General features: G+C 46.0%; 1 protein-coding gene across 1 annotated transcript in view; it reads right to left on the bottom strand.

Annotated features, from left to right (window-relative positions):
• Nucleotides 1-2,509: 2,509 nt before the first annotated feature.
• SCD5 (stearoyl-CoA desaturase 5) overlaps nucleotides 2,510-14,503 on the bottom strand; it is a 165,664-nt gene continuing 153,670 nt past the window's right edge. The window contains exons 4-5 of the mRNA XM_061145694.1: nucleotides 7,407-7,639; nucleotides 2,510-4,021 (exon numbers count right to left, since the gene is read on the bottom strand). Of these exons, the coding sequence (XP_061001677.1) occupies nucleotides 3,831-4,021; nucleotides 7,407-7,639 (424 nt within the window). The 3' untranslated portion in view covers nucleotides 2,510-3,830. The remainder of the gene's footprint in view (nucleotides 4,022-7,406; nucleotides 7,640-14,503) is intronic.

Here is a 14,503-nt window from a genome sequence, read left to right as displayed (position 1 = left end):
TGCTGCAGTCCATGGGGGTCACAAAGAGTCAGACACGACTGAGCAACCGAACTGACTGATTGATTGTATTATTTGAAAGCTTGTAAGAGGGGAGATCTTTAAAATTCTCATCACAAGAAATACATTATTTAACTATGTGTGGTAATGGTTGTTAACTAGACTTACTATGATGGTCATTCTGCAGTACATACAAATATCAAATCACAGTGTTCTACACCTGAAACTAATATGTTATATGTCAGTTTCATCTCAGTTGGGGGAAAAAAAGTGAATTCAAGCTCAGGTCTCTGAAAGTGAAAGTCTTAGCTGCTCGGTCATGTCTGACTCTTTGCAACTCCATGAATTGTAGTCTGCTGGGCTCCTCTTTCCATGGAATTCTCCAGCAAGAATACTGGAGCGGGTTGTCATTTCCTTCTCCAGGGGATCTTCCCAACTCAGGTATCAAACCTCGGCCTCCTGCATTACAGGCAGATTTTTTACCATCTAAGCCACTAGGGAATCCCACTTCCTGGTCTCTGAGTCCAGTGCTATTTCTACTACTCTATTAAGCTGGAGTCTTTGGCAGTACTTTCTTTTATTATTTTTCATGGGTTATACTTATTTTTACTGCTTCACTATATGTTGGGAATAAATGAGACACACACACTTTTTTATTTTTACCGAGAACATTCTTTCCTTTCGGCCTCAGTCTGTGGTTTCCCCCTCAGACTCGATTCTTTTCCCTCAGTTTTGACCTCCTAGGTTCTAAAAAGTCTTCAGAGGTGCTTGCAATCTGAACGCAGGCATATTCCTGTCTCTGCTGCTGCCAGTGAATGTTAGGTCGGGGTGGGACCTGAGACAGAGCCTGATTTCATCCCTTCTCTTTACAGGTGAGAAAACTGCATCCTTAGATGCTGCGGAGACCTGCAGGGAAGGTGGGTATGAGGACTCTGGCATGCTCTAACCGTCATCCACTCCATCAACAGTCCTTGAGTGGTGGGGAGAAGGGTAGGGTGGGATGAATTGGGAGGGTAGAACTGACATATATACACTACCGTGTGTAAAGTAGAGAGCTAGTGGGAAGCTTCTGTGTGGCATGGGGAACTCAGCTTGGTGCTCTATGATGACCAGAAGGGTGGAATGGGGGTAGGTGGGAGGGAGATCTAAGAGGGAGGGGCTATATGTATACATATAACTGATTAGCTTCATAGTACAGCAGAAACTAACACAATGTTGTAAGGCAATTATCTTCTAATAAAAAAAATAATAAAATGTGTTATTTGGGGTTGATTAAAAAAGAAAAAAAAGAAAAAAACCATTGCAGTTCTTATCTCATTCCTGGGTAAAGATGTGGCACCCAGGACTTCCCCAGGCATCCAGCAGTTAAGACTTCTTGCTTCCAATACAGGGGCACAGGTTCGATCCCTGGTTGGGGAATTAAGATCCCACATTCCATGTAGCACAACCAAAATAGATTTAAAAAAAAAAAAAAAAGTGGCACTCAAGTTCAGAGGAGTGTAAATCCAGAGGTTCTGGATTTACTTGGATTAGCTGTGAAACAGCCTCTTTTCATGAGGAGATTACAAAGATTCCAAGTGTAATCTTTTCTATTAATGGACAAGCAAATAAGTTTAGTACTTTGAGGGGTCAAAAGTTCACAGAAATATGGCCTGTCATTTTAGTTCAGGTGGATATAGATTCGTCTTGGACTATATCTACACTCTACCAACACTGCATACAAGGTCTTAGCAACATATGGTTGGGGTACGAAGCAGCTGAACAATGCCTCGTAAGAGTCCTTACGAATGAAGTCTGGTCTGGCCCCCGCCAAGGGCTGGCCTCCCACTCAGCTGCAGGCAGGCTAGGACGTTGACAGCTGATGGCCAGGGCACTGCTTTGGGGGCAAAAGATGGGCAGAGAGTGAGGAGCATGGTGCAGGGCAGAGCTGAGAGGCAGGGCTGGAGTGAGAGTTGAGTCCATCTGCCCACCTCGGGTCACCCCTGGGGGGCCTGGCAGGGCTGTGGGGAGGAAGGGATGCTTCATGATGTTTTGATGACATGTAGGAGCTGGGTTCCCATGTGTCAGCTCGAAGCAGTACAAGCGAAGGTGTTGATGAGTGAGAAATGACACCACTGGGGCAGCAGGGGTCCCCAACCTCTGGGATCTAATGCCTGATGACCGAGGTAGAGCTGATGCAATAAAGTGCACAATAAATGTAATGCACTTGAATCATTCCGAAACCACCCCCACAACACACACACCCCAAGTCTGTGAAAAAATTGTCTTTCACAAAACCAGTCCCTGGTACTAAACGTTGGGGACTGCTGCTCTAAGCTCTACAATCCAAATAAAACCTGCTGATTTTCCCTCTGGTTATGCGTAAGACTGATGGGATAGGAGAGGTCCCATCTTAGGGGCTGTTGTTAGCCCAGAGCCCAAATCAAATGTGCATTATGTGGTCATCACAAAGCATAAGGCACCCTTGAGGGACATTCAAACAGGGTTTAAGTATCAGGACAGGAACACCAAGGAATTCATAATCATTTATTGTGAATCACTCATAGTTTACACATTATTAATGGCAAAAATAACACCGTTAAACACCTGCTGGATGAAGAACTTTATTATGACAATTCCCTACCGGCGTCACTTCTTTTAAAAAATTTAAATTTAAATCCTACATCTTCCCTATCTTTGCAGCACTATCTTCAAAGTGCTCTGATGCCAAACTATAAGGCTCTCTTTTGCTCTAACATCTAACACAAAGGGCACGCTGTCCCATTAATTCGACATGCTCTTTACAAGGCAACTTAACACACAAATTTTTTTTTTAAATCCAGAGGCTACATAATGATCACTTTATGTCTTGCTGCAAAATCAATGAAGGCCGCATGCAGGTGAAACATTTGTAGACACTGAGTTCTAGATAACTGTTGGTTATTCAGATCTGATGACCTGGTACGGAAAATTAATATGATTATTTAGCAGGAGTAGGTAAAGTACATGCATCAGTGGCTAGGATCAATTAGAATATAAATTAGGTGTCTAAACATTTAAATGAGAGCTTCATTTGAGCTTCATTTGATGTCTGGCACTTCTGAGTTCTACACCTTAAAATGACAATAGCAAAGAGAACAAAATCAAACACTTAAAACAGGCACTGATTTATAGGCTCAGCTGGACGGACAGCTCAGGACACAAAACTAGCTGAGCAGTGAACAGACCCCTTGAAGCAAAGAAAGTGGAACATTAACAAGCTGGAAACAGGGCAACAAAATAAGAGAGCCATTTCCTGTATTCTCATTTTTTAACATTTTCAATTTTCTTACTTTAAAACAACAACAAACACACACAATAATTACAAAGCAGAAACATTCTTTCCTTACTACTTAGATCCTCTCTTTTGCCTTCTACCCTGCTTCTCTCTGCTCCTTCAGATAGTCTGTTTAAAAATAAGGTTGGGTTTAAAACAGAAAGAGAAAACAAAGGCTCTCCTGAATCACACTGAAAGAATATGAAATTCCTTCATCCTGTCAGGGTTAACATCACGTACAAGGACAAGCACATGACGATGTATGTTTGAATGACATGTTGTAGCTATAGCGATTAAATCACATGTCCGCGTTCTAGTGTTAAAGCGTAGTTACACTGACTTTTAAAAAATTCTTTTCATTGATAGTTTGTATCTTGACATTATTTTGAGACCAACGAAAAAAATCCCCAAACTGTGTGGATTCTGTTCTCTCCCCAGCTTGCGTCCCCTCCCACGATCCAATGAACAAGAGAAATGTGGTAACAAAGGCCATGAACCGAGGCGTCGTTGACAGCGGGCGCGGATGGAGGGTCCAGAGTCAGGCGCTACCGTCTCCAGTCCGGGCTTTCCGGGCCTCGATCATCTGCTTGGTTGCCCGTTTGCGGTCAGTGGCTAGCCCCAGCCAACACATGAAGTCAATGAACCAGGTGGTTGGGTTGAAATTTAAGCCAAATTCACTTGCAGAGTAGTCAAAGGGAAAGGTGTGATGGTAGTTATGGAAACCTTCACCTGGAAGACAAAGTAGGCTTGAAATAACACTATCACCACCTCTCTGCAGAGTTTTTAAATGCCATGAGATTGTAAGACACAGAAAACCTACAGAAGGTCCCCTATGTACAAACTTGCAAAGATGTGTTATATGCCATCTGTTGTACGGTGCATACATTTCAAGGTACTGGACTATAAGATTAGAGATGCTTTATTTTTTGTGTTTGCTTTTTATGTATGTATTATCTATGTGAAAAGTATTATAAACCTATTACAGTTCAGTACTATATAGCCAATTGTGTTAGCTGGCTACCTAGGCTAACTTTGTTGGACTTCTGAACAAACTGGACTTCCGAACATGCTCTTGGAACAGAACGTGTTTGTATGTAGGGGACTTACTGTATTTGCTGTCTGCCCTTCGGGAGCGTTCACTGAATTGGCTAGACAAATGATAGAAACAGAAAAATAATAATAAAGTTATCAGCATAAAGTCTCAAGATGAATTTTCCCTGTGAACTGGTGACATGCTCCCATGACTTTAGAGCTGTACTTTGGAAGCTAAATGCCAAATGGCTGATAACAGATCATCATTTTGATGTATGTTCATAAAAGAAAAATAGCCTCTGTCGACTAAGGGGATTAAAGGAAGACTTCTTGGGAGAGCTCGGAAGAGATAAATGATAATCGACCCTATAAGTAAGTGAATTAAGGAGTTGGATCTTTAAATATCCAAAATCTGCCTATATATTACTCTTCCCTTCACAGTGAGTAACTTTTCCTCCCTTACTGCCCCTCCCCCAGGGTGTTTTCAGGAGGAGTCTCACATCTTTTTTCATTTTTTTCAAACAGCTTTATTGAGATGTAATTCACCATACAATTCACCCATTTAAAGTATCCAAGTTAATGGCTTTCTTTCAGTATATTCGCAGAGTTGTGCAGGCATCCCCACAACGAACTTTATAACATTTTCACTACCTAAAAAGAAACCCCACTCCCCAAGGATGGATGGATGTTGAGCCCCATCCATCCTCCCATCCTTCCAGTCCTACTTTCTTTCTCTGTGATGGTTAATTTTACATGTTAATCTGACCGGCCAAGGAGTGCACAGATTAACCCTTATTTCTGGGTGTCTGTGAAGGTGTTTCTGGGTGAGATTAGCATTTGAAGCGGTGGAGTCAGTAAAGTAGATGGTCCTCCTCCATGTGAGTGGGCATCAGCTAGTCTCTTAAGGGCCTGGAGGAAGGAGGAATTGCCCCGTTTTCCGGACACACTGACTGAATGTCTATTTCATCTTCTCCTGCCCTCAGGCTGGGATCTGCATCATCAGCTCCCCTAGTTCTCAGGCCTTTGTGAAAAGTGAAAGTGAAGTCGCTCAGTCGTGTCCGACTCTTTGTGACCCCATGGACTGTAGCCTACCAGACTCCTCAGTCCATGGAATTTTCCAGGCAAGAGTACTGGAGTGGGTTGCCATTTCCTTCTCCAGGGGATCTTCCCGACCCAGGGATTGAACCTGGGTCTCTCACATTGCAGGCAGACACTTTACCGTCTGAGCCACCAGGGAAGCCAGTTCTCAGGCCTTTGTACTCAGATTTCATTATACCACTGGCTTTCCAGGGTCTCCTGCTTACAGATGGCAGACGGTGGGACTCAGCCTCTGTAATCTCACCGGCCAGTTCCTCATCATAAATCTCTCCTCCTTCCCCCGCCCTGTTCCCGTAAACACACACATACGCACACACAGAAACAGAATACATCTACCTTTATATAGATATAGATATATACTGTTTTCTATATGGATATATATTGGGTTGGCCAAAAAGTTCAGTTAGGTTTCCATATGATCTTACAGAATATACCCAATATTTAGGTAGAAAGAGACTTATTATAAGCAATATTAAATATATATATATATGTGTATATATATATATATAATTGCATATATATACTCCAGTATCCCTGCCTGGGAAATGCCACAGACAGAGGAGCTAAGAGTTGGAGACAACTTAGCAACTAAACTACCATGTGTATGTATATATACATTGTCTCTGACTCTATGTGACCCCAGGACCATAGCCCGCCAGGCTCTGTCCATGGGATTTCCCAGGCAAGAATACTGGAGTGGTTTGCCATGCCCTCTTCCAGAGGATCTTCCCAACCCAGGGACCGAACCCAGGTCTCCCACACTGTGGGTGGATTCTTTACAAACTAAGCCAGCAGGGAAGACAAAGGATACTGGAGTGTGTAGCCTACCCCTTCTCCAGGGGATCTTCCCGATCCAGGAATTGAACTCCGGCATTGCAAGGAGTGGTCTCCTGCATTGCAGGTGGATTCTTTACCAGTTGAGCCACCAAGGAAGTCCCAGTAACATTTATTAATCACTTACTGTGTGCCAGCCACAGGGCTGAATTCTTCAAAGGGTATTAATGACTATAATCCTCATTATCACTGAGCTAGCTGCTATGATTAATCCTATTTTAAAATGAGGATGGAAATACATAGAAGGGACAAGTAATTTGCCTAAGACCACTAAGCTAGTAAGGAAAACAACATCCCTGAAGGCTTGTTTCCTGCTAAGCACTGCTGCAAACACTAGGTATTAACTCATCTAACCCTCTGGCGACCCCGGGCGAAGGTCAACGCTACTCTTGTCCCCACTTTAGATAAGAACACAAGGTGGGGAGGAGCCAGATAACTTGCCCGGAGATTGAGCAGAGGAACCAAGCCTCAACTAAGCCTGTCAGACTGACTCTTAACCATTCTGCAGTCCCACGAGATTGTCAAGGTCCCATTTCTCTTCATCCCTCTGTTTGAGGGCCCTTTTTAAGTGGTCAGCCAAATGTTGGACAGCTGGGGCTAAGAGCGATCAGGCAGTTTGAGAGCGACATCAACTGCTACTCCTCCTTTAGGGAAATGGCCAGCGTTAAAATAAACAGCTGCTAATTACTGATTACCTACTATGTGCCAGGCACCATACTAAGCAGATGATATATAGTATCTTATTTAATTATTTTAACACCCTTGAAAGTGAAGTATGAGTCGCTCAGTTGGGTCCGACTCTTTGCAACCCCATGGACTGTAGCCCGCCAGGCTCCTCCATCCATGGAATTCCCCAGGCAAGAATACTAGAGTGGGTTACCATTTCCTTCTCCATGGGATCTTCCCAACCCAGGGATCGAACCCGTAACACCCTTATGAAGCACATATTCCTGTTTCCATTTCACAAATAAGAGAGCTATAAACTAGAGAGTAAGAGGCTTGTCCAAGAGCTAGGATTCTAACACCAAAGCCCAAGTCCATTCCAGTCCTCTCCACTCCCTTGCCTCCCTTGACATGTCCTGCAAAACCCCCGAGAAGCCAAGAAGGTCCACACACCCACTGTCCCCAGGGGCTCCCACCCGACACTCACCGATGGCGCCCAGGGTGACGAGCGGGTTCTGCCGAGGACTGATGTGCTTGTCATAGGGCCGGTTTCCGTACATGTGGGCGACGCTGTTGACCAGCCAGGTGACGTTGAGAGAGATGGTGTAGCGGAGGATGGAGGCCAGGAAGTAGGAGTTCCACAGGCTCTCTCCCCAGATGTACCAGGGCACCAGCGTGGGGACCACGAAGCACATGAGCACCACGGTGATCTTGTAGTACCTGGAAAGAGGAGGAGGCCACGCTGTCACGGGGCACCTGTTGATGGTGGTGGGGCGGTGGTGAGCAAGTTGCAGGGGAGTCAGGAAGGATGCCAGTCAGCTCCGTCAGCTCTTGGACCCTGTTGTGTGTCTCTGTACGGGGGTCACAAACCCATCCACCTACCAAGGCTAGGCAGATAACACCAACTTGAGAATTAGGGCAGGCAGAAGTTATATGAAGTGGTAGGACCTGCGGCAAACTTCAGAATTTCAAGTGTTAAACAATCGATACAGGTAAAACCCATGCATCTCAGAGCTACATGCGTCCTACAAGATGCAGTGTGATGGCTTCTATTTCTTTCATCAGTCGGTCAACCCAACAGTCTTTTTTAATATTTTTTAACCATAATTTCAAGAAATATCCAATATTCTTTGAATACCTTGCAGGCATGTGAATCTGTTTTAATGTAGCTTGGAAAAAAGGTAAACAACCCTTCCTTAAATGTTCTCTGTCCATCCTCAATTACATTCCAAACCAGCAAAAAAAAATAAACAAGTATAGGAACAAGCAGGGCCACGTAGAAAGCAAAGATTAAAAATAAACCATTAATAGTTTGATTGCTAGACTTGTGTACCCAGCAAGTGTTTTCTGAGCGCCTCCTATATACCAGGCCCCAAGGGCTAGTGGTACCAAGACAAATTTGACAAGAGTCCCTGCTCCGGTCATGTGAAACCTTTGGCTGTGTGGCACAGGCTCTTAGCAGGGACATCTAGGGGCTGTGAAATGAAAATGTTCAAAGCTGCCTGTTCCATAACTTCCCTGGAGGCTCAGTGGTTAAGACTCCACGCTTCCACTTTAGGAGCCACAGGTTTGATCCTTGGTCAGGGAACTAAGATCCCACATGCTGTGCAGTTTGGCTAAAAAATAAACCAACGCCTGCCCCACTCCAAAACAACAAAACAAAACAAAGTTGCCTGCTCACAACTGCTTTCTCCTCGGTTTTCCTTCTGCTGACCCAGCTCGTGGGAGGCCTCCGTTAAAAGGCGCATGTATGAACCGGGACGGGGCACAGCTTGAGGAAATGAGATGTGGGAGGTGGAAGAAATCTGACTTGAGTCCAGGTCTGATTCTTCACAGAAAACAAGTCTCTCTTTGTTCTTTCATTCTTTGTGTACACAGTGAGATGGTTCCCCAAACAGAGCATGAGGCAAGGGCTTGTATGTGGGTAGTTTATTTGGGGAAGTAACCTCAAGTAACAGGAGTAGGTAGCTGGGAAGAGGGAAGTGAAAGGAGGGAAGAGTTAAGCTGTGGGTGCCCACCGCTGCGGGACCTCCATGGGACACAAGAGAGCTCAGAACTCTTCTCTCCAGGAATGAAAAGGGGACTATTTTCCCGTAGGTTCCAGTTCCTCCTTGGTCAAGGGGTCCACGTGGAATGTCAGCTCTTTCACACTTCCAGGTTTGCTTGGGTCAGAATGGCTGAGTGTAGTCACGGGCATCTCAGGTGGGGGTGGCAGAGAGGCCAGGGCAGGAAGTAGGCAGTGTGGCTGGGCATGTTGCTGGTGAGTTACACTTGTGCCGCAGGCAGCTGCAGGGACAGCTGGAGTGAAAAGGCGGGTTTGGGAGTATGAGGTGGGCACCAGAGGTGTCCAACACAGGCAGGAATTACAGTACCACATGGGGTTCTTGTGAGGAGCAAACACTAACGCCAGCATGGGGAGCTCAGCTCGGGGCTCTGTGATGACCTAGGGGGACGGGATGGGAGTGAGATGGGAGGGAGGTTTAGGAGGGAGGGGATATATGTGTACACACAGCTGATTCACTTCGCTCTACAGCAGAGACCAACCCAACACTGTAAAGCAATTATCCTCCAATTTGAAAAAACGCTAATACCTAATGGATACTATGTGCTTACTAAGTGTCGTGGCTATTCTGAGACCCACCGATGTACAGGCTCATTTAATTCTAACAAAAATTTAGGAGGAGCAGACCAGTAGTATCCTCATTTTACAGACGGGAAAATTGAACATTTTAAAGGTCAAGGTCACAAGGCTAATAAGTAGTAGAACCAAGATTCAAATCCAGGCAGAACTACTTCAGAGACTATCAGGTTATTCTGCTTTGCAAATAAAATCATGTAGGTTTTGCAGGTTGCTAGCTGCACATATGGAGAAGGCAATGGCACCCCACTCCAGTACTCTTGCCTGGAAAATCCCATGGGCAGAGGAGCCTGGTGGGCAGCAGTCCATGGGGTCGCAAAGAGTCGTCGGACATGACTGAGCGACTTCACTTTCACTTTTCACTTTCATGCATTGGAGAAGGAAATGGCAGTCCACTCCAAGGTTCTTGCCTGGAGAATCCCAGGGACGGAGGAGCCTGGTGGGCTGCCGTCTCTGGGGTCGCACAGAGTCAGACACGACTGAAGAGACTTAGCAGCAGCAGCAGCTGCACGTAAGGGTCAGTTCCCACATAATTATCACTGTTTTTATTGGGCAACATATTAATCCATCAGGCTTCCCAGGTGGTGCTAGTGGTAAAGAACCCACCTGCCGATGCCCAGGTAGACATAAGAGAGAGGGGTTTGATCCCTAGGTCAAGAAGAGCCCCTGGAGGAGAGCATGGCAGCCCACTCCAGTATTCTTGCCTGGAGAATCCCATGGACAGAGGAGCCTGGCGGGCTGCAGCCCACAGGGTTGCAGAGTTGGACGTGACTGAAGAGACTTATCATGCATGCACAGTAACCTATCAGCACCCATTTCGGCATAAGATATGACTGCATTTTAGTGGAAGGAGGGTGCCTGGGAGGTCAGATGAGTGGCTGTAGTTGGAGGAGCAAAGACAACACACAGTGAAGAAGAGATTGCTGGTCTGAGTCTGGGCTCCCAGAGTCCGATGCAGAAGGCTTTTGGGGTGATGCTTGAAGCGAGGAAGGTAGGATGGGCCCGGGGAGAAGCTCATGCACAGTGAGCCTTGGCAGATCCCGTGGAGCTGGGTGACTCTTTTAGAGCTCCTTTCCCGGATGGAAAGGTACCGTTGCATCATCCAGCCCCTGGCCTCAGGGTGCCTTCTGGGCTGGGTGAATCTCTGCACAAGGGCAACTCCCCCGAAAGGACAGCAGCTGGGGTGGGAGCATCCGCCGAAGAGGGGATCTGCAAGAAGCACGCAGGCCATGGCCAATGGTCCTGGGAACTTGTGGGAGTGTGTGAGGAGGCGGGGGCTCTGACGGGAAGCCCAGAGATGATGGTCTGCGGTGGCTGCTTGTCTTGGACGCCTCTGGGGAGGACAGGAAGCAGCTGAATGTTGTCCGCAGGGCATCCTGCAACTCAGGCGGCTCCTTCCATCCCTCCACTCTGGGTTACAATCCAGTATCTCTGAAAGGAGCCTCTCCAAGTCCTGTTCTTTTTTAAAAGGCAGCTGCTTCCTTCCTTCCTTTTGCGGCGTCAGGGCTTAGTTGCCCCATGGCATGTGGGATCTTCGTCTCCCAACTAGGGATCAAACCCATGTTCCCTGCATTGCAAGTCAGGTTCTTAAACCACTAGAACGCCAGGGAAGTCCCCCTAGTCCTGTTCTGAGCCACAGTCTGGGACCCTCATTTTGCTCCTGGAAAGGAGACAGAAATCATGTATTGACAGCTGACTCTGTGCTGGATGCTGGGCTAAGCGTGCCATAGGCTTTCTCTCATTTACTCCTCACCATGGACTCAGGATGGACACACTCTGTCAATGAGGGTGCTGTGTTGTGGTGCAGAGGGGCTGTGGTTCCCCGGGGAGAAGCCTGGCCCTTGCCATGACTCTCTTGCTTTGCCCCCACCCTATGGAATCCACCATCTCTGGTTTGACTGCCCCCCACTGGCTTCAGCTTCAGTCTAAGCGTTCTTCCCTCTCGGGGGATTTCTATAGCCCCCTTGGACCAGGCAGGATGCCCCAGGTTATTGTACTTCTCAGAGAGAAAGGATAGCTATAACTTTTGAAAAGGAAATAACAAGTGTTAATGATGAGGTAGAGAAACTGGAACCCTTATGCATCACTGATGGGAATGGAAAGTGGTGAGGCTGCTGCTGCAAAAATTAAACATTTCTCAAAAGGTTAAATATCAAATTAACATATGACCCAGCAATTCCACATCTACGTATCTATTCAGAAAGTTGGAAAGCAGGGACTTGAACAGGGCATTTGAGCAGCAATGTTCATAGAAACATTATTAACAATAGCCAAAAGGTGGAAACAATTCAAGTGTCCATTAGTAGATGAATGGATAAACAAAATGCTGTCCATCCATACTATGGAATGCTATTCAGACATAAAAAGGAACAAACCTTTGATACAAGTCACAACATGGATGAAACTTGAAAACATGAAAGAAACCAGGCACAGAAAGACAAATATGGTTACAATTCCACCTATACAAGGAACCTAGAAAAGGCAGATTCATAGAGAGAGAAAGTAGAATAGAGGTCACTAGGAACTGGTAAGGAAGAGGAAAGAAAAAGCAATACCTATTGCTTCATAGGTACAGGGTTTGAGTATAAAAGTGAGGATAGGTATACAACACTGGCTATGTGCTAAGTCACTTCAGTCATGTCCGACTCTTTGTGACTCCATGGACTATAGCCCACCAGGCTCCTCTGTCCATGGGGATTCTACTGGAGTGGGTTGCCATGCCCTTCTCCAGGGGATCTTCCAGACCCAGGGATTGAACCTGGGTCTTCTGCATTGGCAGGCGGATTCTTTACCACTATCGCCACCTGGGAAGCCCGCATACAACACTGTGAATATACTTAAGGCTACAGAATTATACACTTATGAGTGGTTAAAATAATAAATATTATGTTGTGTATATTTTACCTTAATTAAAAAAAAGAGAGTGATGAAGCAACATTTTCCTTGATGGCAGAAAGGGCTCAGAGGGAAAGATGGCGTCTCTTTTCCTCACAGAGTCTCCTGGACCTGCTCCAGTCACAACCCTTGCAACAGTCACAGGAAAAAGGCTCAGAAAAAAAAGGAGACCTCTTGGGTTGACAGAACAGAAAGATGGAAAGGCTCTTGAATATGCTGTTGAGCCACCAAATTAACCAACACTAGAATGGCTTTATCCCTGAGGTATTACTCTGGGACAAGCCAGGCGAGTCAAGTGCTTCTGTGGAGTAGCCGAAAACCTTCTAGAATAATGTAGTAGACACTACGGTGAGCCATCCAGATTCCTCTTAGGATCAGAGGGCTTCATGTCCCAGGCGATGACAATGTTGTCTCTGCCTGATGGAGTCATCTTGCCCTAAGTCATGCCTTCTCCCAACAACCCTATCCAGTGACTGACCTAAAAGGGCAGAAGTCCATTACGCAGGTGGAGTACCACCGCCCCGACTCACCATGACTCTAAAGAATAAACCACTGTCGGGCTGGCTGAAGCCTCCATTGAGACCATTGAGTCAAGGCCCAGTTTCTTCCCTTCCTCAATCCTGTTTCTGTCCCTTCTTCCACAGGTGTTGGCCCCAACAACCCTCCCCAGGAAACTTTTTACAATGTAATATCCATCTCACAGGCAACCTGTCTTGTCACAAGGATAGACCACCGGGCCTGTGGAGTGAGGCATAAAGTCAGACTCTCCAGAGTCTAGCACAGAGCCCTGCACAGAACAGCCACTCCTAAATATGTTTACATGATCGGTTAGTCAATGATGAGTTCTCAGCTCAGAAAAATAAAAACACTCATGTGACTTCAGCAGGGCTGTTCAGAGTATGACAGATAAGATGCCAAGGTTTTCCAAAACACCCACAAACTGCACAATCAATGTTCAGCCTGCTTTCAGGTTCCTCATTAGATGTTCACCTCTTGGACTGGTGCCAACACAAGATTGTGTATATGAAGTCAACAACTCGATGAAAGACGTTTGTGTTCCCTGAGACCCAACCCCCAGTTTCCACTAACAGGTTTCACTGTGAGGCTTCCTATGGAGGAGTCCTTGGGCCTGGAAAAGAAAACAACAGTCTCAAAGGCCCTTGCTGAATCATTTAACTCTGGGGAAAACAAAACTGAACTTTAAATCCCGCCCTGATGCTCCGGGCCGGTCGCATCTACCTGGGACTTATTACCCCCTGCCCAGAAACCTCCCACCCCCTGTTCAACTACAAATGCCGTCTCAACTCAAGATCACCCAAAATGTCCCGCCTGACTAACGCTTCCCTTATCACTTCCACAAACCTCCCTTTAAATATGAAGCCTCCCTGATCCCTCGCTCGCTCAGCCTGGTCGTTAGGCCGACTGTTGCCCATCCTTGCCTGAATAAAGGTAACCTACCTCCATTGAGGTCATCTCTCCTTTTTTCCTGCCTCGGCCGGAACTATATCTTACATCCTACCTCCAGTTTAATGGGTGATTTCTGGGCATGAGCTTCTAGGTCATTCTCTGAGTTGCCAAATATGCTGCGTTTCTGGCACCATTTAAGATTAACAGCCAGTCTAACAGGTTTGGTCTTTTCTTGGAATGTGATTGACTTCCTCTCTGCCTTTCTGTGAACACTCAGATGGGAGTTACCTGATAGGAAAAGAAAGGAGATAGGAGAAGCCTCCTAAAATCATCAAGAGAGAAAGAAAAAGGAAGGGGTGAAGAAAGAGAGAAGGGGCAGTATGAATCTAAGAATGACCCAAAGAAGAGTAGCTCTCCTTTACAGATCTGAAACCAGAGACCCACACGTTTAAGCCAAAATCACAAGGCAAAGCACTCAAGCTCACCTTACAGTAACTTGGGAGGAGTGTCCTAGAGCTTTAAGGTGACAGTTTATAAGAGGAGACCCAAAGTAGATGTTGGAAACCTTTCAGTTCCCATCTCACAGTTGCTCATGACACTAATATCAACATGGCAAGATGGTTTACAGCATTTAGCTAAAAATA

The sequence above is a fragment of the Dama dama genome, chromosome 6 (assembly GCF_033118175.1).
Source record: "Dama dama isolate Ldn47 chromosome 6, ASM3311817v1, whole genome shotgun sequence".
In the NCBI taxonomy this organism is placed as follows: Eukaryota; Metazoa; Chordata; class Mammalia; order Artiodactyla; family Cervidae; genus Dama; species Dama dama.
Note: the sequence above shows the minus strand (reverse complement) of the source record. Positions and strands in the feature narration are given on the sequence as shown.